Source organism: Corvus cornix, chromosome Z (genome assembly GCF_000738735.6).
Source record: "Corvus cornix cornix isolate S_Up_H32 chromosome Z, ASM73873v5, whole genome shotgun sequence".
Classification (NCBI taxonomy): Eukaryota; Metazoa; Chordata; class Aves; order Passeriformes; family Corvidae; genus Corvus; species Corvus cornix.
In genome coordinates this window covers 68,523,166-68,545,595 of record NC_046357.1, presented here as the reverse complement: position 1 = coordinate 68,545,595, position 22,430 = coordinate 68,523,166, and the positions used below count along the sequence as shown (strand labels likewise).

At 40.6% G+C, this 22,430-nt stretch overlaps 1 protein-coding gene across 7 annotated transcripts in view; it reads right to left on the bottom strand.

Moving 5' to 3' along the window:
- PJA2 (praja ring finger ubiquitin ligase 2) overlaps positions 1 to 14,864 on the bottom strand; it is a 49,838-nt gene extending 34,974 nt beyond the window's left edge. For 5 of the 7 annotated variants that reach the window (XM_039567033.1, XM_039567035.1, XM_039567034.1 and 2 more), the window contains exons 1-2: positions 14,760 to 14,864; positions 2,710 to 2,910 (exon numbers count right to left, since the gene is read on the bottom strand). In XM_039567033.1, coding sequence (XP_039422967.1) covers positions 2,710 to 2,908 — 199 coding nt within the window. In that variant the 5' untranslated portion in view covers positions 2,909 to 2,910; positions 14,760 to 14,864. Of the gene's footprint in view, positions 1 to 2,709; positions 2,911 to 6,775; positions 8,062 to 14,533; positions 14,700 to 14,759 lie in introns of those variants that run through there. The other 2 variants (XM_019289611.3, XM_019289610.3) reach the window with 2 other exon arrangements.
- Positions 14,865 to 22,430: the final 7,566 nt, after the last annotated feature.

The following is a 22,430-nucleotide window of genomic DNA, read 5'->3' as shown; positions in this document are numbered from 1 at the left end:
ATGTCACAGCAATGCCTCTCTCAATGATTTTTGAACAATTCTGGGAATCCATAGAGGTCCCAGCTGACTGGACACTGGCTAATGCTGTCCCAGTTTTCAAGGAGGGCAAGGATGACCCTGGAAATGCAGGCCTCTCAGTCCACTTCAGTTAGTGGTAAAATTAGAGATGACTGTTTTGGTGTAGCGAAAAACCTGAAGGACAATGCAGCCATTGGTCACAGCTAGCAGGGTTTCATGAGAGGAAAGTCCTATTTGTCAAACCTAATTTCCTTTTACAACAAGGTATCCCACCTACCGGATCAAGGGAACCAGTTCATGTAATCTTCATGGATTTTAGCAAAGCTTTTGATACTGCCTCTTATAGGATCCTTCTGGACAAAACTGCCCACAGCTGGATAAACACATCATGTGATGGGTGAGCAACTGGCTCACAGGTCAGGCACCAAAGGTGACACTGAATGGAGTGAAATCACACTGGTGACCTGTCACTAGTGGGGTTCTACTGGGCTCCACTTCAGGCCCAATGCTCTTCAAATCTTCATAAACAACCTAGACACAGGACTCAAAGGTACACTAAGTAAGTTTGCTGATGACACTAAATTGGAAGATGCTGATGAGCTGCTGGAGAGCAGCACCATGGAAAGCAATGTGGGTGTCCTGGTCAATGGCAAATTGAACATAAGTCAGCAGTGCCCTGGCAGCCAGGAGGGCCAACCCTGTCCTGGGGGCCATCAGGCACAGCATCACCAGCCAGACCAGGGAGGGGATTGTCCCACTGTGCTCTGGGCTGAGGCGGCATCACCTCGAGTGCTGGGGGCAGTTTATGTACCACCATGTAAGATAGAGAGTGTCTAGAGGAGGGCCATGAAGATGGTGAAGAACCAGCAGGGATAAGCCACACAAGGAGTGGCTGAGGTGACTTCATTTGTTTGGTAATAAACACATGAACAAATGCAACGGAAAGGCATTTTGTTATTAGACTAATTAACATACGAAGCAACTATATTAAAAACAGGGAGATAATACACCCTTAAACCACATGTATCTAATGACCCATAAAATAACTGCATGCTGCTGTCTGTGTAACTGTAACAAGAAATATGGTAGCATTATAGAGAGAAAGTAGGAAGATCTCCACAAACATCAACACTACCTTAAAGGAAATATACCTTTAACTAGATGAAAGCATAGAAAATGTATGAAGCATGGACAACAGTAAACACACTTCAATTAGAAAAAATTAAAAACCACCCAAATATTATCTACATCACAACAGATTACAAGAACAAAGCGCTAAGCCATTATCATTTAAAAAGAAAAACAAAATTGGAATAAGAAAGCAGTTTCAAAATAGTCTATAAGGGAAGGAGGAAAAAAAAAGCTACCTTGTAGAACCATAGAATCACTTATGTTGAAAAAGACCTCTAAGATATCAAGAGCAACCATAAATCTAACGCTGCCAAGTCCACCATTAGACCATGGATACACATTTTAAGGACCTCCAAGAACTGGCGACTCCACCACTTTTCTGGGCAGCCTGTTCCAATGATTGACAACCCCTCTGGGGAAGGTATTTTCCCTAACAGCCAATTAAACCTCCCCTGGTGCAATCTGAGGACATTTTCTCTTGTTCTATCACTTGTTACTGGGAAGAAAGACCCTCACGCTCCTCACTCCAGCCTCCTTCTCAGCAATTGTACAGAGCAAGAAGGTCCCCCCTCCTTTTCTCCAGGCTGAGCACCCCCAGCTCCCTCAGTTACTCCTCACCAGACTTGTGCTCCAGACCCTTCCCCAGCTCTGCTCCCTCCTCTGGACACACTCCAGCCCCTCAATGTCCTTCCTAAATTGAGGGGCCCAGAACTGGACAAGGTGTGGCTTCACCAGTGCCGAGCACAGGGAGGACAGTCACTGCCCTGGTGCCACACTATTGCTGACAAAGGCCAGGTGCCTTTGGCCACCTGGGCACACTGATGGCTCATATTCAGCCAGTGTTGAGCAGTATCCCCAAGTCCTTTACCCCCAGGCACTTTGGAAGATCTAAGGCTGTATCAAATGGGGTTTTTCAAGCTGAAAACCTCAGCCAAAGAAATTGGACCATATTTCTAATCCAAGAAGCCATTCTATATTCCTCTATTAAATTATTATTCAGATGCCAATGTCACAGAAGGCATTTTGATAAATACTAACATCCAACATTCATTAAACAAAAAAGGGAAGTGGTTTAACCGGTACAGACAAATAAAAAAAGGACTTTCAAAGATGTTTTATAGGCTTAAACTAATTTTTACTATGGCTGACAAAGACAGAACAACCTGGGTCACGATGCAGCCAATATTTCACAGCCTAGTTCCAACAAGAAGGTTTGAATAGGTATTCTCTTCCAAATGTGGATTTTAATTTGAAGACAAAATAATTTGAATTATACAATGTTATTGTTATCTAGTTTGTTAGAATGCATGAAGTCATTATGAATGTTCTTCAGGCAAAACTACACAGCCTAGTATGGATTTATTAGATTAGATTATCTATACTTTATAAAATGAAATTTAGTATAAAGGCAAATTAAAGACATACAGAATGTACTTTACGTGTTATTTAAGTGCCTCAATAACATGAGCCACTTACATGGCTCTCAATGCACCTTCCTCCTCTACCCCCAAGCATCCCAGTTTGCACCTAAATGGTAAATACACAAAGATATATACGTACATAAAGTATTCTCTTTCTGAACATCTTCCATTTCTAATTGTTTGCAGTCTTCATTCTGTTGAGGTCCATCTCTGTCATGATTATTCAAAAATGGTCTAAACCCAACATAGGAATGTCTTCTTCCATATCTTCCACTTGTAACAGTCTGATATGCTCCTGCAGGTTTGGGCCAGGCAGTTTTGCCAAGTCCTTGCCCCATTGCTACAGGAGATTATGGAGGAAAGAAAAAGAGACACTTGTTAGACAGCAATATGTCTTTGCAGTTTCCCTCTTCCCTACCACTTTCATTTACTTTTTTTAGCAAGGAATTTTCTATTTCTCTAAAGTCTTAAGCTTCATTAATAATGTGATTATTAACAATATGAAGTGCTCTGGGCCCATATGTTATGAAAGCATGTAACTGAGTTTTCATCTACACTAAATAATATTGGCAAACACTGATTGCGCCCCCATCTTAACATGTTTTCAGTCAATAACAGACTTAATAAAAAAAAAAAAATTAAAAAATCAAGCCCAGATGTCATAGCTTTTTTGGTTTTTTCACCCTGCTCATAAATCTGACGCAACATGTGTATCAGCTTGCAGAAAAGATTTGCAAGCACTATAAAGGAAAATCCTTCAGGTAATACAGCACAATTCAGGCAGCCCTAGCCAGCTTATCTTTGTGACTGGAAAAGTATAATTAATCAAATCACACCTCCTAGCAAAAGTCACAGGGAGAAGGCTTTATTCTTACTGCTAAAGGTAGAATGTTCAGGCATGGCTATACAAAGCACTGCCCACACACTGCTTCTTCTGAGAGCAGTTTTTCGTATTAATGACACTTACAGCTTTCACCAAGAAAATATGGGATAAGGAGTACAAAGGAACTTGAGAAACAGTGGAGAAAGGCTCCTGATATTGTAATAATGAGAGATTTTAATACAGCACTATTATCAGGTATTAATCTAACACATAGGTTCATGCCCAGAGGGTGTTCCTTGTACAAATGCAACCAGAAGTTCACTATTTCAGACATACAGTGACTTCTTTGTGTCCCTCTAAGTCACTTTTAATCTTTACTAGATATGGCATTTCAAAGTTTCTGTTCTTTAAACTCACCAAATTAAAAAGTTAACCTTAAACACAAGGAAGATAAAGTTTGCAACCGTTAACATAGAGTATTATGAACTTCAGAAAAATACGAAAGCTTTTTTATTTCCTGGCTGTGCAACTAATCTCTTCATTACACTTAAAAAGAGAGTATCTATGAGCAGAGACATATAAAAGAGACCGAACCTTTGCAGAAAAAAATTAGCAGGCATCTGAGGCTTTTTTTCCTCATTTATCTATGAAGCTCTATGGAGTTTGATTACACATAATTTTCCCTGGGCATATTTTTGGGTATTTGTCCAGACCTGGCCATCCTACATTAAAAAACAGAACCTAAAATGTTTGTTTGGTTGTTAACTATACCACTCCCGCAATCTTTAGAAAGGTAAAAATTCTGGTGTCTTGGCAAAACAAAAATCCTGGCAACTAATGCAAGGAGAAGACGACTGACAATTCATTTTCCCAGCTAGTCAGCCAATAGTTAATATCCTTATTAAGTCAATCAGCAAGTTAATTTTATTCAACCAAGCTCTGACAATCCTGAAATTTCCCTTGATTACAACATGGCTGGTCAGCAGACTGCCAGAGGGAGCTGATAATTAGCATCCAAATCTGCAGAGCAAAATCCAACAGTTAGATTAGTAAATCAAAACAGCAATGCAGAAATCTGTCCTCAAACAAGTGGTTGAAAGACACAAGGTAAAAATACAACAAAATTGCCTAACTCTTAATTTCATTTTGTTCTCTAAAACATCAGTATTGTTCAAAAACAGATGTCCAGTCAACAGAGTCAAGTTCTCTGAATGCAAATGTTTCATTTTTAAAAAACGTGCAAAATTTGTTTAATGCACTACATTTTTTATTCCAAATAATGCTCTTGCATACAGAGTATCTCATCACATATTCAACTGTTCGTAGAAGATAGAGCAGGCAGTTAGTTATTATTCATCTGTCCTGGGGAAGATTTATTGGATCAACATAGTGAAAGCTTTCACCACTTACTGTGTAAGTATTGATGTCATATTTGGTTTTTAGGAGAGGCTAACTTCTACCTAGATACAAAATACCTCAAAAATAAGAGCAGGAGGCATGCATTTATTTACCTACATGCCTAGAATCAGCAGCATTTAGGCACGTGAATGCTGAGACTAATTTACAAGAAACCCTTCAGGCAATGAAGCTGTGAGACACAATATCCTCTCTCAGGTATTTCTTCCAGGCCAGCTCAGCCTAAGAAGTAAGTATTGCTTCAGAAGCTCAGTTTAGTAGACCTGTTCAAAGCACACCCAATATTCACTGATTTTCTGCAAAACTGAGCAGTCTTAGAGAAGCAACACACCAGCGAATAAATAACAGGGCAAACAAGTTACTTATTCACTTCTCTGGCTGAAGATGGTTATACACACACCTCCATACTTCCAAAACATTATTACAGTCACCTGAATTCCTCAAAAGGATCATGAGAAGGAAAGCATTCTGGATTACCATAGCTGGATTAAAAAAATGGGAGAGACTTTTGTCTCCTAAAATGCACAGTTCTCAAACAGGTAAGTCCAGCCTTTAACAAGCACTGCCTTAATCACTGACACATAGTGGTGTGCTTCCTCTTTACTTCTACCAATACGGCACTAAAGATACTACTCCCTAGAGACAGCAAATTACAGGCTATAGCACAGAAAACCTCAGAATCTAGACCAAATCCATCTGATTTACCTAACCAAGTTGTCCTCTTCCACAAGGATTTAAAGAGGAAAAAAAAAAAAAAACCTGTTTTTCCAGCAGTGTTCAAGAGTAGATGCATGCCGACACATGTTCACAACCTAGCACTGCAACCTAGTGTTCAGAAATCATCCACACTCTTGACCACAATACAACAAAAAAATCTCAAACCAATTTACAGAGCCAGATGTAGGACAACTGGAATTTCCTGCTCTGACACATGCTGGCAGGACCCAGTCCTCACCCACTAAAACCCAGCCACCTCCCTTTACTCTCCTCTCCATTACCTTTTGTTCTCTCCTATCTCCTCAACTCCCTCACACCCTGTGCACTAGTGAAAAGAGCAGCAGCTTTCTTGGGTCAAGGAGTACATGACTGAGAGCCATGAAGGTGATCCGAGGCTGGAGCACATCTCCTATGAAGGCAGGCTGAGAGAACTGGGACTGTTCTGTCTGGAAAAGAGGCAGCTTCAGGAAGGCCTTACAGCAACCTTCCAGTACCTAAAGTGGCCACAAGGGAGCTGAAGAGGGACTCTTTACAGACTGTGTAGGCCTATTACACAGGAGGAAAAAGCTTAAGAGAATGTGGCTGGGGTGCCTGGAAGGGGAGTGGGCATGGAGTGGGGAGGAAACAGTTCCAAGTGGTTTTCATCCCAAAGAGGGGAAGGGTTGTCCTCATTTCCTGCTGCAGGAAATATTTAACTAGCTCTTTTTTTTTTTTTAAGAAATGTGAAATTAGCCTCAAGTATTTCTCTAAGAAGTTTTTTTCACTCTTTTAATAACTAGCATCTTTTTATGTTCTTCCTCAGGTTTTCCTAGCATTCATAAAAAAAAACTTGTATGCATATTCTGGACGAAATCTCAACACTTGACACAGAAGTAAAAATAAATCCTTTATCCTACTCAATTGCTCTTTTTTCTCTGACATCTATCAATTACAGAAAACATTTTCTTCTACAAGGCAACAAGATCTCGCACTCAAGGTTTGAAAAGGGAATGCATGTAATACTGACACAATTACTGTTTTCTGGGTTACCATCTTAAAAAAATAAATCTGCATTTGTTCCCAGAAGTATATGAATTCATTTGGCTGTCAATTGGACAAAACTTAAAACCAACTCATATTCTTCACACCCTCTCCCTTAACTGACTATTTCTGAATCATAATGAAATCACACCCCTGATCAACTCAAATAAATGTTGCAGGTAAAAGTATTCACATTGTCTTTTAAAAGGTATTATCTAATATTCTTTACCTGGAACCAGTACTCTACATCTCTTTCATTCCTGCAGGTATTGAAAGCTTCCAAGTGCAGATGAATTTTTAAAAACAAAATTGAATTAGAATGGAGAATTTTCCGTTTGCTAAGCACCACTGCTCAGGACTGCAAAGAGATGACTTCAATTCAGTTAACAGAAGAAAAGCACACAATAATTCCAAAAAAGGAGAGGAATATTTCAATTTGAATAATTGAAACAACATCCTACTGTTACAATTTCCTTCTCTTGCCTCTATGAGCAGGTTAACACTGAAATTATTTCATTTTTTTACTATGTTTTCAAGCTTCAAACTACATACACTAGCAAACTAATACTCAAAGCAATCAATATTCAGTTAAAATTTACTTTCACTGTCTGGGATTCATCTAAACCTTAGAAAACCATATGCCAGGGTCTAACTCTCGTAGGCAGTTAAGCACCACAAAGGTGATCGCTCACTCTCCCACCCAGTTGAAAAGGAGAGAGAACAAGAAGTGTAAAAGTGAAAAAAACCCACGGGCTGTGATAAAGACAGTTTCAGAATTTGGGGGTTTTTTTAAGGAAAAAAAAAAAGGAGACAAATAAAAGCAAGGAAAATGAATAATGCAAAAAAACCCTAATTGCTCACCAGCAACCCAACAATGCTCCGACAGTTCCAAAGTCACAGCACCCTGGCCAACCTCCTTCCCCCTACCAACTAAGCATGATGCCACACAGTCTGGAATACCCCTATTGTCAGCTGGGGTCAGCTGTCCTGGCTGTGTCCCCTCCCCACTCCTTGTGCACCCCTGCCTGCTCACTGGTTGGGTGAGGAGCAGAAAAAGTCTTGGCTCAGTGCAAGCCCCACCCAGCAATAATGAAAGCATCCCTGTGTTATCAACGCTGTTTCCAGAGAAAAATATAGAACACAGTCCCATGCAAACTCCTGTGAGGAAAAGTAGCTCTATCCCAGCTGAAAACAGTACACTAGATGATAAGCAAAATTCAAACTATTTTCTTATGGATCCAATCCATTCAACGAAAAGTTCCTTCTCAAACTCTCTGGTTTAGAGGTGACTTTAGGCTCCTCACTAGGATATTTGAGAACACAGTAGTGATTATTTCCATAAGCAGTATCAGCTCAGCTACAAGTACATTGATAAATGGAATATGCTTCAGGGACTTATTTTCCAGGCATTGTCTTTTCATCAACCTTCCAGGTCATTTTGAACTCTCCTTTGAGCTACAGATTCCACTAAGTCAATATTTTTACTCAGTATAGTTCCTTCTCTTTGCCTGAGGCTGGAAGTAGCCTGTGGTCCAAATTCAATAAGCTGTCCCACTTATCCCACAGGCTGGCCCACTACTGATTTCATTTTAAATTAAAATAATATTGCTTAGTTGTGGGGTTTTTTTTACCTTTCAGATTATGTTTTAAAGCAAAAATCCCCCAAAAACCATGATCATATCAAAATATTCTGATACCGATCTGAGACTCTTCCCAAAAGAGGCAAATGATCACCAGCAAACTAATAGCAGCTTCCTTCCACTTAAATACTAAATGGTTTCTGTTTTGCATTTCCCCAAAAGCTTGCTGTTTTGTATGTAATTTGTGCCATAAATGCAAAACTGAAGTCCTGAAATATTACAGTCTATTAATATTACACCTATAACAATTAATTTTACAAATATTTACATTTCTGCATTTACCAAAGCATTAATCAACATGCAGGCTAAAAGAAATAAGTTGATTAGTATTTTGGACATTGTCCGTATACTCCAAATCTCAATTAATGACCTCCTGTTACAATCCGTATAATCATCATAGACAATTCACAACTCTAGACAAATTATGAAAAAAGTTTCACCAGACTTGAAATGGAGCAAGTGCTGCCACTATACAAACAAGAGTGAATTAAAGTATATGCAGAAAAGTATCAGTGGTTGCTCTAAAAGAAATGCATTAGCTATATTCACAGGACAAGTCATGAGGAAGAGACACAAAATTTCTTCAAGTTCAGAGCTCCCTTAATAAGTGGAGCCCAGTCATCACCTTCCATACAGAAATGACTGAATGGGCGACTTGCAAAAAATGACCATCTTGATGCAGTTCCTTTCTATACTTAGACATCCTCCTAGAGTCGAAGATCCTGCACAGCTCCCATTCTCTCATCCAGGCTCTTCTGACCAACACGAGGGCACAGAATCCCCCTATGCTGATGTTTGCCACCTGGTCACTTCAGCCAAGGAGCCAGAGCTAGGCTTGCTCTGATGCAGCTTCAGATGCGACTGCAATGGTTGGCTTCAAGCGAAAGCAGCCTGCATGAACTTACTCAGGTCTGCCAGATTTCCTTCTCCAAGGGTCTAAGTCTGTCTTCATATTTAAGAAGCTCAGCAGGCTCTTGAATTAGCACAGCTGAGGTGGTAGAACTGAGCCATTCCAGTACACATTTTACACTGTCCTCTTAGAGTCTATCTGCTTCAATGCTATACACAATTCCTGCACTATTTCCAGGGGTTTTTTCACTGACTTGCTCTGACTTTAGCCCAGTTCTCCTTACTTTCTTACACAAAACTGTAAATAGTTTGAATGCATCATATTCATCTCCCCTGATGAAAATCCTCAATCCTCTGTTTGATCTGATAAACTGACAGCTCTGCCTTACCACTGTAATAATCAGTTTTACAGCTTTTATCCTAACAAATACATTCAGCAGAAATTACACATTAAATCTCATGAGGGAAGATAAAGCAACTGCAGTACTAAAAGCTTTTAAAGATGAGGAGAGTGTGTACGCCATGTACTAATCAAGGAATAGCAAGCCCCCTCCTACCTTAGAAAGCTAGCATTGTAACCTTAAGAATAAAAAGCCTAACTTTGCCAGTAGTCCCTGTAGCAATCTGTTCTGTTAATGCAGAACACTATTACGTGCTACTAAGCATCAGGCAAACTTTCTTATCTCTCTCCTTCCCCAATATCACAAGTTTTTGTATTCTAAATAGGTGCATTAAACTAAGGGCACAGAAGTAACAATTTTTACCTACTGCTTTTCAGGAGATGTATAGAAATTCAGTCACCAACCCCTACCCCTGTATCTGTCCTCTCTTCTTATGACTCTCACATCTTGTACTTTTGTTTGAGTTCTGATTACAAACTTTCCAGAGGAAAAAGCACCTCTCTGGAGCTGAACGACTTCAAATAGAAGCCAATAATCAACAAAATGCCAAGACTTTTCTACACTTTAAGCAGAAAAGGTACACTTCTACTTTTGTCAGTGCAGATACCCCAAAACACTTTAAGAAACCAGAACAATCACTTCCTTTCCCCCTGATAAACACAGCAACTAGAAATGACAAAAGAATCCCACAGTGGAAGTGCAGGCCCTGGAAACTCTTACATGACGGAGAGATATAATTCATCAACTAGAAGACCCAAAGATGTATTTTTGCATTGCTGCCTATCATCTTATATAACTGTCTTTATTAAAGCAAACTTAACCCAAAACATGTAATCAAACCTCCACTATCAGAAGCAGTAAAAGCAATTTTTAAATTTTTTTCCAAGTTTGGAGGTTTTTTGTTTTGTTTTGCTGTTGGTTTTGGTTTTTTCCTGAAGAACAGTGAAGTCTCAGCACTTTCAACTCTTCTTCTTTCATAAACTTAATTCTGTATCTTGGATACAAGAGTAACAAAAGCCTCTGATCCAATCAGCAGACAGAAGAGCTTACCTGAAGTGTCATGAAACAGAATCTGAGGCGATTCCAATATGCCAGTGAAGAAGTAAGATCATTCTCAAAAAGAGAATCATGGGATATTATTGTCAGGTAGGAATACACAACTGAGGGAATTACTAAATTACTAAATGTCCAGCTAAGCAGAAGGGCAGTGGAGGATTATAGAGGACCACAATACACAAAACTCAAGTCAATGTATTCCTCTGTTTTGGCAAATAGCAACATACAGAGCTGCATTAGCGTGAAGACTGCAAGACAGGAAAAGTAACCCTTGTATCCTGACCAACAATGTAAATCAGCTCTTATGCTCTGCATGTGGTTTTTAAATACCTTGCTTCAAAAATTATCACTGTTTTCCCTGAGACATGGAAAAAACACATGGAAATGACATAAGAGAAATGTTTCTACCAGTAGGGACACGGTATCCCTCCAACAGATCACCTGGGGAGGCTGAAGAATACCCATCAGAAACACAGCCCAAAGAAAGGTATTCAAACAAACATCTGGTGAAGAATCACTGGGAGGAAGGGCTGGGATAGAGAGTAAGCCTGACAAGATAACTGTTTGAGGTCACTTCCCTAAACAAATGCTCCAGAATTTCAGATACTTATTCTGCTCCCAAGCTAGAATCACAGTCCTACATATCTACTTATGGGTGGAGTAGAAAATCTGTGGGTTTTTTCCTCCAAACTGCTGGCGCTACAACACTACCATCTATCACTATTTGCTTGTTTTCACACAGAAGATAAATCACTATTAATTTTTTTCTTCTTCAAAATTTTTGGAAGGTTACACAATCAATATGCTGTACAAAACTGCACTGGGTTTACTTGGTATGGTACAAGTACTTGATTTTTTTTTTGTCATCTTTTAAAAACCACTACTTTTCACTTAAAGCACCTTATTAGATAATGGAAACATACTACAGATCCATTGCCTAGAAGCTAATTTTCAGGCCTCAGAAATAGTGCTGCAGGTTCCTGACAGTACTCTCAGAACCTTACACTACAATTTTTTTTAAGCTGCCAAACTACAAATACCTGGTTCACCAAACACATAATGAATGAACACCTAGTTAACATATGAAGTCAACTATAGCACCACTAAAACATAAGGCAGATTTTGCTATTGTTTAAAATCATCCGGGTTAGGGCTCTTGAATTTTTTGGAACATTCTGACACCAAGCTGACATGATAGGACACTTTGGTATACCCAATTATCACTAATCTCCTGAGCAGTAATCCACAATCTACCCTCAGGATCAGAACCATTTCTCTGTACTATATTTTTCTATAGCATCAACTACTGGCATCATTTAAATTTCAAATTTGTTATCACTTTGGATTTTCTTTTCCCTGCTTTGCTTCCAGCAGAGCGATACTGACGATGTTACAGCAATACAGAAAAACCACAGGCAACTTTAGAATCTCAACAACCGCAAACTTTTCAGGTCTGGTTTTAACAACTGTTAAGGACGCACACACGTGCCAGTTGGAATTCTCTACTTCCACAGTCACATATTTAGTTACCTGAAATGCTGCGTAAGGATTTAGTACAAAAACATCACACTTGAATTAATCGAATTTGAAAAGCTGTTTTAAAACCACTCAGAATGATTAATGCCATTGGCAGCAGAATTCATAAATATTTTCTCCCACCACAACACATGAGCATTTAGCAATTTACATGACCATCCACTCTGTCATTCCTGCAGAGTATTGCACTCATTACTACAAGCTCATCAATAATTACCTCAATTTCCCATATAAATAAGTCATAGCCCTGCTCCACATAAACAGACTGCCAGGTGTGGCCTGTATGACAACAAAGGTTCTTGTGAGAACTACTGCATTTTTGCACCCTTGCACAACTCAAACAACTGCCCCCATGTTAAATGTGCACAGCACCACGATAAGTGCTTCAGGACATTCTCCTGATAAACTGCATGGTGTGTTTTGTTTGAGTCCAGGCTACCAAAACCACAGAAGCGGAAGTTTCAGACACTGGTTCAGGTCAATGTGTCCTTTAGGGACAATCACACTACCCCCTGTCCATGGATGTTCCGAACAGAAGGCCAAGGTGAGCTCACTGTCCTTCTCCAGTAGTCTGGGTTTATCTCTGCTTATTCCACGTTTGAAGTCATTTCACAGTTTTAAGTCTTTAAATACACTTTCCAACTGAAATAAACACAAAATAGCCCTTTAGAACCTGCCAAAATACACTGCTGAACATACAGATACAAGACTGCTGAAGCAGTCTTGTAACTGCAGTGGGCTCTACCGGACTTCTAGACCTATCCACTAAAATGCAGGGGGGGTTATTACTGTATCATGAATAAATTAATTAGAACAAATGTGTTCCCCATACTTCATTCAAAATACTATTCAGAAGTATTAGGACAAGCCTTGACAGAATGGTAAATTTTATGGTCACAGCCTCAAATGACATCCACACCTCCAATTACCTCAGATGCTAAATGAACACGACCCACCCTGGAAACCACAAGCTGGGGACTGTCTGCCCCAAAAACAGCCCCTGCTGCTGTACAGCACAATAATACTTTTGGATTCATTCAAGCCTTCCTCAAAACAAACACAGCTCAACAAGTACTATGGGCCACCAGGGAGATTACTGTGTAAAAATAGTAGCAATGCCAGCTCAATTTTTGCAACAAATACTCATACAGTGTTTGTGGAATTCATCCAATACGTCCTATCAGTGTTTGTCACTTGTTATGCTAAACTGCTTTTGCAGAGTACACATCTTCATGGCATCAGCTAGCTTAACAAGGCAACAATTCGTAAGTATTTCTTATTTTGATGAGGCTTTGATCTGTCAAGAACTCATGCACCTTACTAGACTGCACTGCAATTCACTCTATCAGCAAAGGAAATTTTAAAAAACGGCCCTATTTCATAGGAATCTCCTGATCCTGCACTTTAATGCAACTTCAAAATAAAGACTTTTATGATCAACTTTTTCCAGACTTCTTCCTTTCTTTAGTGCATGAGAAAGAGCAGGAAATCAATTCTGTGAGAGTCTGACTCAGCTACAAATAAACTTATTTTATTACATACATTTGCTTACACAATTTTAAATAAGCATACTTCTCCCAAATGCAGCTTCAACCCATAAAGTATGTATTCTTCATTTGTGCATTAAAGAGAACACTAACAGTTTGACACCACTCTTCATTGCTACAGTACATTTTTTTTTCTAGATAGTGTGGCAAAAATCCAATCAAAAGTCATTCTTCTAAACTGCTTAACTGTGTGCACAGACAAATGCAAATCAAGAACTACACAGAAAAAAAGAAGTGCTGAGTACATCACAGTATAGAAAAAGGACCTAACCACAGTCTCTAAGCTTTCAAACGCATCCTATAAAGTCCACAGCCTCTAAACTTAAAATAAACTTTGTAAGTTTTCGTGCACCATGGAGATTCACAGTGTATAACTCATATGTTTCACAGTGTTAATTCACCAGCAGTACCCAGTAAAGCCCGTGTGCAGGACATCCTGAGAACGCTCAGCTCCACCACAGCCAACACTGCTCCAGACAAGCACTTCAAGAGAACTACTAAAGGTGCAGCAGGAGGTGCTACTCTCTTCCAGGTACAAAACCCATCCCGTGCAGTATAACTACAGTTAATTAATTTAACTCGTGTGGAAGAAAAGGCACATCAGCTACAATCATTGACACATCTCCCCTGGACTCTGGGCCCAAAGCACGTTGCTTCTGACCCTGTACTTGGGGGCTGCTCTGCTGGCTCGGACCTCCCCTCCTCAAGCAAAGAGAGGAGTGTGAGTGTTTCACAAACTCGCTGAAGCGATGTCAAGCGACGTCACTTCGCCCGTGACCCCGCTCACACCCGCGGGGGCTTGGCTGACACAAGGCAGACCCCGCGCAGGGACCTCCCTTTCCCCGGGATACTGAGTCACTGCCCTGGTGCTGTGGGAGAAAAACTACAAAACACAACAAAAAAACCCAAACAAGAACAAACCAAACCAAAAAAAAAACCAACAAAAAAGGAAATTAACTGCAAGCACTTTGCCTCCGAAGGCCTGCCCGTGTCCGCTCTGTTGCTGTGCACCCCGCCGGCTCCCCCGCACCCACAAACGGCACAAACGGACGGGCACTCGCGGGGCCACCACGGCCCACCCGCCGTGCCCTCTCGACCCAACGGCTGAGGCCCCCGCCCTCGGCCGCAGGCCCGTTCCGGGAGGAAGGAACAAGGCCGACACTCCACAGCACAAACGACCGTACCCAGGACTACCGGCAACTCCGTCCGGCGCCCCGACCGCGCCCGCACCCTTTCCGGGCGCCCGCCCCCTTTATGGGCGCCCCGCGGAGCCGGGCCGGGGCCAGAGCCACACTCACCCCGCCCGCTCCCGCCGCCGCTTCCCGCCCGCCGCCGCCGCCACGGCCAATCCCGCCGCCCGCAGCGCCGCGCCGGCCAATCACGAGCCAGGAAGGAGGGCAGCGGCCAATCGCGGCCGGGGGGCGGGGCCCGGGGGCGCGGCGGGGACGCCGGGCCGGGGCGGCCGTGCGGGAGCTGCTGCAGCGGGAGCGCTGCGGGCCGGCGCTTCAGCCGCTTTTAACCTCTGCTTTGTAGGGTTTGTGGTGATTTAACCCCGCCAGCAGCCCAGTCCCAGGCAGCCGCTCCGTCACTCCCCCACCAGCAGGATTGGGGACAGAATGGAAAGGGTGAAAACCAAGGAACTCAGGGGTTGAGATGCAGACAGTTTGTAACAGGGAAAGCAGAGCAACACAAGGAATTAATCCAGTGCTTTCCATGGTTGGGCAGGTGTTCAGCCATCTCCAGCAAAGCAAGGTCCCATTACACTAAGGGTGACTTGGGAGGTCAAACCTCATCAGTCCAAACATCCTCTCTTTCCTCCTTCTTCCCCCCACTCTATACACTGACCGTGATGCCATATGGTCTGGAATATCCCTGGGGTCACCTGTTCCAGCTGTGTCCCCTCTCAGCCTCCCACGCACCCCTCAGCCTCCTCACCAGCATGGCCATGTGAAAAGCAGGAAAGGCCTTGGCTCAGTGCAATCCCTGCTCAGCAATAACAAAAACATGTCTGCATTATCAACACTGTGTTCAGCACAAAACCAAAACACAGCCATATTAGACAACCTAGACACTGTGAAGAAAACTACCTCAACCCCAGTCAAAACCAGCACAGACTTGACTACTGATTTTTATTAATATTTTTTGTTCTTCAGGGAAATCTCTCAATGTCAACTTTGTGTGGAATATTCCAACTAGGATAAGCTTACATTGTTTGGCACTCTTATCAGCGCAAGTATTCCTACACTCTGTTCCAATAATAAACAGAGTCAGTTCTTGGAAAATAGAAAAATAAAAAAAAGTATTAGATCATGGCACCCTAACCTGCTTCCATCTACAGCAAAAGTTTTTTTGGCTGTTCAGTATTACCATGTTGGGTACACTCTAAATGCCTAGGAAGGAATAATTTATGAACACTTATATCTACCTATTGAAACATGACAACCATGAAAGACAACAGACTTCATTCTCAAAGAAGAAAACGGGTGAACACTGGGCCTAATGAAATGTGACTTCTGTTAATGTAGCCCATATTTGTGCTGCCATTCAGCAAAAAGAGCCCAAGAATCAGACTCCTCTCTTCCTCACTTACATTATCAGTTCAGTTCTCATTTTTAGTCATTTTCATGTTCTGTGTTTTCTGTCATTATTTTTCATGTCCCTCCAATTTAAGCAAGAGAAGTGACCAGATGCAGCTAATTTCTAGTGTTCTAGTACCTTGGCCAGTATGTGCCCTGCCAGCTGCCAGCCAGGAAGCCTCATAAATGACTAACTGTGGAGTTCATGCTCCACAGAAATCCTGACTTGGCTTTCTTTCTCCTGCACATAGCTGCTAATTTTTTGCAGAACTTACAAAAATCTAAGTGCGTTGAAGATGGTCGCCTGACTAATAGGGATGAAGAAGAAGCAGAAGCATTCAATGATTTTTTTTTTTTTTTTTTTTTTTTTTTTTTTTTTTTTTTTTTTTTTTTTTTTTTTGGGTGCACTTCTGTCTTTAGTAAACTGACAGGCCTTGTGTGGCCTGGTTCCCTGAGTCAGTACCCCCAGTGTGGGAACAGTCAAATTTCAGTCCTGGACACTAAAAGTGTAAGGGACCATCTGTATCAGGTGAATAGTCACAAGTCCATGGAGTTTCCATGGGATTCATCACAGAGTACTGATGGAACTGCTGGTGGGTGTTGTGGCATGACTCCTCTTGACCATCTAAAAGGTCTCGGGAGACCAGGGAGATCCCCACTGACTGGAAGTTGGCTGTGTTTTCCCAATTTACCCAAAAGGGTGTGAGGAAGGACCCAGGGAATGACAGACCTTTGAGTCTAACCTCACTACCTGGGAAAATTATGGAGAAGATCATGCTGGGTACCACTGCAAGACATTCAAAGAAAAATGCAATCTTCAGGCACAGTCAACATGGATTCAAAAAGGGAAAGTCTTGTTTAACCAATTTTTATCCTTCTATGATAAGATCATCTGCCCAGAGGATGAAGAGAAGGCTTAATCCAAAGTGCATGTTAGTTTTTGGGGATTTTAATAAGGCTTTTTACACTGTCCCTCACAACATCCTTCTGGAAAAGTTGTCCCACTGTGCAATGAGCAGGTACAAGCTGTACTGGATGAAGGACAGGGATGAAAGGGTTGTTCTGAATATGGCTGGCTGGCTGCTGATGCTGTTCCTCAGGGCTCAGTTCTAGAACCAGTTCTGTTCCATATATTTCTCAATTATCTGGATGCAGGAATTGACAGATTTGGTGATGATACTAAACTAAGACCATGGGGCTGAGCAACACCAGGCACAAACCTGAACTGGGAGAGGATTGGCTGGAGAGCAGCTCTGCAGAAAGGGATCTGGGGGTGCTGGTGGACAGCAGGCTCCCCCTCAGTCAGCAGGAGGGGAAACCCCATCCTGGGGTGCATCAGACACAGCACAGACAGCCAACAGAGGGGATTGTCCTGCTGTACTCACTGTTGGTGAGGTCTATTCTATTCTATTCTATTCTATTCTATTCTATTCTATTCTATTCCAGAGTTCCTTTTTTCTAAAATTACTTTTGCTAGAAACAGCTGGTGGTTCAAAACCATTAGGGAGGGGCACTTACGGGCATGTATGCAGATAGACTCGTGGAAAGACAAGACAAACTCAGATACTTTGAGGCAATGATGTGAGTTATTCATAAAGATCAAGATAGGCTAGCGTTGGTAGACTACCTCTACTATTACTAGAGTCTAAATCCCTCAGCAGCAGAGGATACAGATTTTCAATTTAGGCTTATATTGAAAATCATCCTCTTAAGGAATCTACCCCCCACACCCACAGACTGGAATAAAAAGAAACAGGAGAAATTAGGCACTAAAGGTTAAAATTACCCTCTGTGAATACTCTTCATGCTGCATCAGCTCATGAGTCCATGGCAATACAAGAAGTTTTGGCTGAAAATGTCAGTCTAAATAGAGGAATACCGCTACTGTGCAAACATCTTGCTTTTGTATCTTTAGCTGAAGAGCAGGTGGAAATTCTTCCTGAAGACTTGCTTTGCTGATGGATGGTTATACTCCAGTAAAACCAAAATACAATAGTCCATGAAGTTTTTTCTTAAAGAATTTTTAATGATTGCGTAAGAACCCTCCGATGCAACTGATGCATCCATGCTATCATTCATGTTGTATTCAAAGGACTAAATAAACACATACATAGAAAGATCTGTGCATGTAAGCATTTAGTATTTCATAACTTTTAAAATCTTCCAATATTCAGACCATGCGGTTTTTTCCTCAGGAAGCCAAACTGTAGCTTCTCATACCAATGCTGCACCCAGAAAGAGCGTATGGAATACTATATCGAGATCACTGTATCAAGAAGTGCCATCTCTTTTTCCAACCCTAGATTATTATGCTTTACAATGAGAGAAAAAGTCTTTGATGATCAAGTTCATCCTCCCTCACAGAGGATTTCAAAGGAAACTATGAGAGAGTACTGAAAGGCAGACATGAAAATATGATGATTCCTTTAAAAAATTCTATTATCAACCATAAACTGTCATGCCTATGTGCTTTCTTGATGTGTCCTATTTTCTTTGCAGAAATTTTGTCCAGGAGTTTTCAAGAATTTTTTTTTTTTTTTCAGGTTCTTGGTATTCCTACAATGTGCATGAATAGCAGCTTCAATTGGAGTTACTGTTGCATGTTAGGAATGTTGTACAATTGGTTATTTCACGATACTTCTGAGCAAACAAAATATTATGTGTACTTCATAGCAGAGCAAATATTTCTTAGAAGCATGAGAATTATTGTATGTACACACTACAAGTGATTTATTCAAGTACAGTTACTCAGAGGCATCCCCCCAAACTCTGAAATTGCAGCACAAGAAGCTGTAAAAACACCAGTAACAAACATAGAACTGCAAATGAAATCTAGTCTCCAGAAAATTCAGATTGTTGTAAGTTTAGACAAGCAGGTTGTGTTCCACTTTAAAACATAGAAAATGTTAATATAATCCCATGTGACTCAAGAACAAGGAAACATTCCGTTTAATAAAATGAAGGTAGAAAATTTTAAACTGGTTAAAATAATTTTTTCTGAAACATTGTAAAATTAGCCAAGCGGTATTTCTGCAAGGGAGCATTACTGAAAAATGGTGTTATTTAAAACTATCATTAAGAACAAGCGTCTAGCAGAATATAACATATACTTTACAAATTATATAGATAATATCAACATCTAGGTTTACAACAGTATAAATAACAAAGGCATACCAGCAATTATGGAAAAAATTATTATAAATATATGCCCAGAATTTTGGACTTCAAAGTATTTTTAATTTATTAAGAAGACATTTTCTCCATGGCTGGATTATTTCCTACCCTTGTAGTTCAGAGTACTTCCCCAAAGTCCTTTTATTCCTACTGCTCTAGCAAAGACTTAACAAGATTTAAGTTTTTTCTTCATTCAGTGTGGTAATTTCTATGTAACAAAACATTACTTTCTGTATTAAAATCAATTAAATAGTCCTTCAAATAAAAATAGATTCTAAACTAGCTTAATTAAAATGATTTCTCTTTCTTACAGCTAAAATCACTTCCTTTGCATGGCACTAGGACTCAGCCTACTGAGCTGCTAAACAATCTATCTACTGTTTCAGACCCTTTAACACCTCCAAAAACAAAGCAAAACAAAAACGTAACAAATGAAATACGATTTTATTCTAGGTCACATTATCTAAATAATCCACTTGGATGCTAAAACACAGCTGTAAGATATAAAATGTTGCTCTGACAGTCCTCATTTTTGCTGGATATTTAAACCAAGTATGAAAGAATAACAATATTTAAATGATTGTTTTGTGGGTAAGATGTCGTCGTTATTCATAGCAATTACTAATGGGTTAATAAATGTATTTTTTATATTGCATTTACATAGAATAGAATAAAGTAGAATAGAATAGAATAGAACAGAATTGAATAGGAGTAGAATTTTCAGTTGTAAGGGACATAAAATGATCATCCAGTCCAATTGCCTGACCACTTCCGATGTGACCAACAGGTTAAGTGTATTATGAAGGGCATTACACAAATGCCTGTTAAACACTGACAGGCTTGGGGCATCGACCACCTCTCCAGGAAGCCTGTTCCTCTGTTACGCTAGATGGGAATTTACATCACCTCTATACTATGGATTAGACACAGCCATGTTCCTATAATCCAGACCTTCTAAAATACCTGTTGATACAGTTTAGCGAAACCTGAGCCCTGAAGGATAACTCAGACTAGTAAATTGAATACTAACTAACAAAAAATTCCCAAGGTAACATAACAAAGTAAAGTTTCATTAAAGAGACAGAATAGTCTACATATATTTGTATCTCATAATAATATATCAGGATACACACAGGCTATTAAGTATGAAAAAATTACTGCATGCAATCTCTCTACCTCTGAAAGTACTTTCTAAATAAAAGCTCTTTATAATTTGAAATCCTACCAAGGTGTCTGATTAATTCAATTCATTTGGCAGTGATATGTTGAATCAAATAATGGACCCTAGCAAACAGGTCTGTATTAAAAACCCAACAAAACATCCCCCACAAAACCCCCTGAAATTCCACAAAAAGCTGATACACAAACAGGTACTCTACTAGTTATAGATATGAGGCTCTCTTAATCGATATACAAATATATCTTCTGTTTATCCATCAAGACAGCACATACTAGGATTACAGTTCAAAGGGCTTTAGTCAGGAAAACGTCTTTGTCAGGAAAGCACTCAATGAGATGCGGAAGGCCTATGCACAGACAAGTCAAAGGTTGTGGAAATCTCCCTTATGGTTGTGGAAATCTCTCCCTATACCTCCTTCCTAAATTACAGTATTTTTAAACAGAAGCAGCCAACTTTTTCTGTCCTGAAAAGAGAGTTAAAAAAAACCTAATTGATTTTAGGCCCCTTCTTCATCTACTGTAGCAGTTACAGCTGTTGCTTCGAACTTGCTACATCCTAGGCATGTAACACCCTTTAAAACTAGTCATGAAAGATCCAACAAAAATGGGTGAAATAAGAGCCTGTAGCTGGGCAAGACTGCTCCCCTTTTCCAAATGTCTCGAGTGTGTCAGTGTGATACTGTAACAGAGTAAAATTGATACTGCACCCTGTAGTCACGCTGAGAGAAATGAAAACAGTGAGTGATTTGGTTTGCCAGCCAAAAAAAAAAAAAAAAAGAAGATTCTAGGATTAGTTTATAAATATATAGCAAAATGTTTCAGCCACTAGTTTCAAAAGTCTGTATCTTGGCCATTTACAGTAAGTGAGCCAGCTTAATTGGAAGCCCTAACAACTGTTCCAAAGTGGTTAACTTTTGCTTTCCAGAATATAATTATAAATTTTTTTCAATACCAAAGCCCAGGGTAGCTGGAGTAATTCTGTCATTATTCTCTGGGGCTGACTGAAGTACAGCATGTGTGTCCATGTATGTGTGTTATGTCTCCAAATTTTAGAACAAAGTCAAATTTGTCCAGTCTGTGTGTGTGAACATCTTCTGATATTTAGTTGATAGGGTGAAGAAGTTGAACTGAAGGGTGAAGAGCTATTAGAAGTCCAAGGTGGGCTCTCCCACCAGTGCAGTGAGGAAAGCTGGAGGGAAGGACTTGCCTCCGTAGTTCCCCCAGGGGCGGTTTCCAGCTGTAGCTTTACTGCTGGTGCCACAGCTGTGCAACAGCTGGTCTGGGCACAATCCCAGACCTTCCCCTGTCTCACCCAGAGCTGGATCCTTGGGATGAACTTCCCAGCCCAGCCTCACCCTTCTTTAGCACCGTGGGCCTTGCCAGGGCTGTGTCTGACTGGGATCATCAGCTCTTGGCCTTAGTTCTGAACCGTGTGGTTTTGTCAGCGAGGCCACTGCTCCCAGCTGACTTGCTGTCACACTTGGCTCCTGGCTTGCCTTCCTTCCCAGAGCAGTCAAGCCTCGCTGTGCCCGATGGAATTCTGATAAACTGTTTCGTCAAGAAGAAACAATTTTGGGGTTTAAGGCTAGAAATTGTTTCTTGAGAGAGGGATCTCAAAGCCTGAGAGACATGCTACAAGTTTAATCCATTAGGACACAGTTAAGAGGTCTGCTGTGATGTCATTATTGGTATCATGGTAATGATTAAATTTAAAAATAAATCCTGGCCTAGTCAAGGACAAAGAGACAAAATTTTGGAAAGCTCCTCAAAATCTCAACAAAAGTGCCTTCTGAATTTGCTTGCATAAGGATTTCTGCTGCTCGGAGAAGATAAAGATTGCTATTCCAAGCTCAGTGAAGATAAAGATTACCTTTCTCAAGCAGTCATAATGAAAAACATTTCTGCATCTTGGGATCTCCAGTCCTC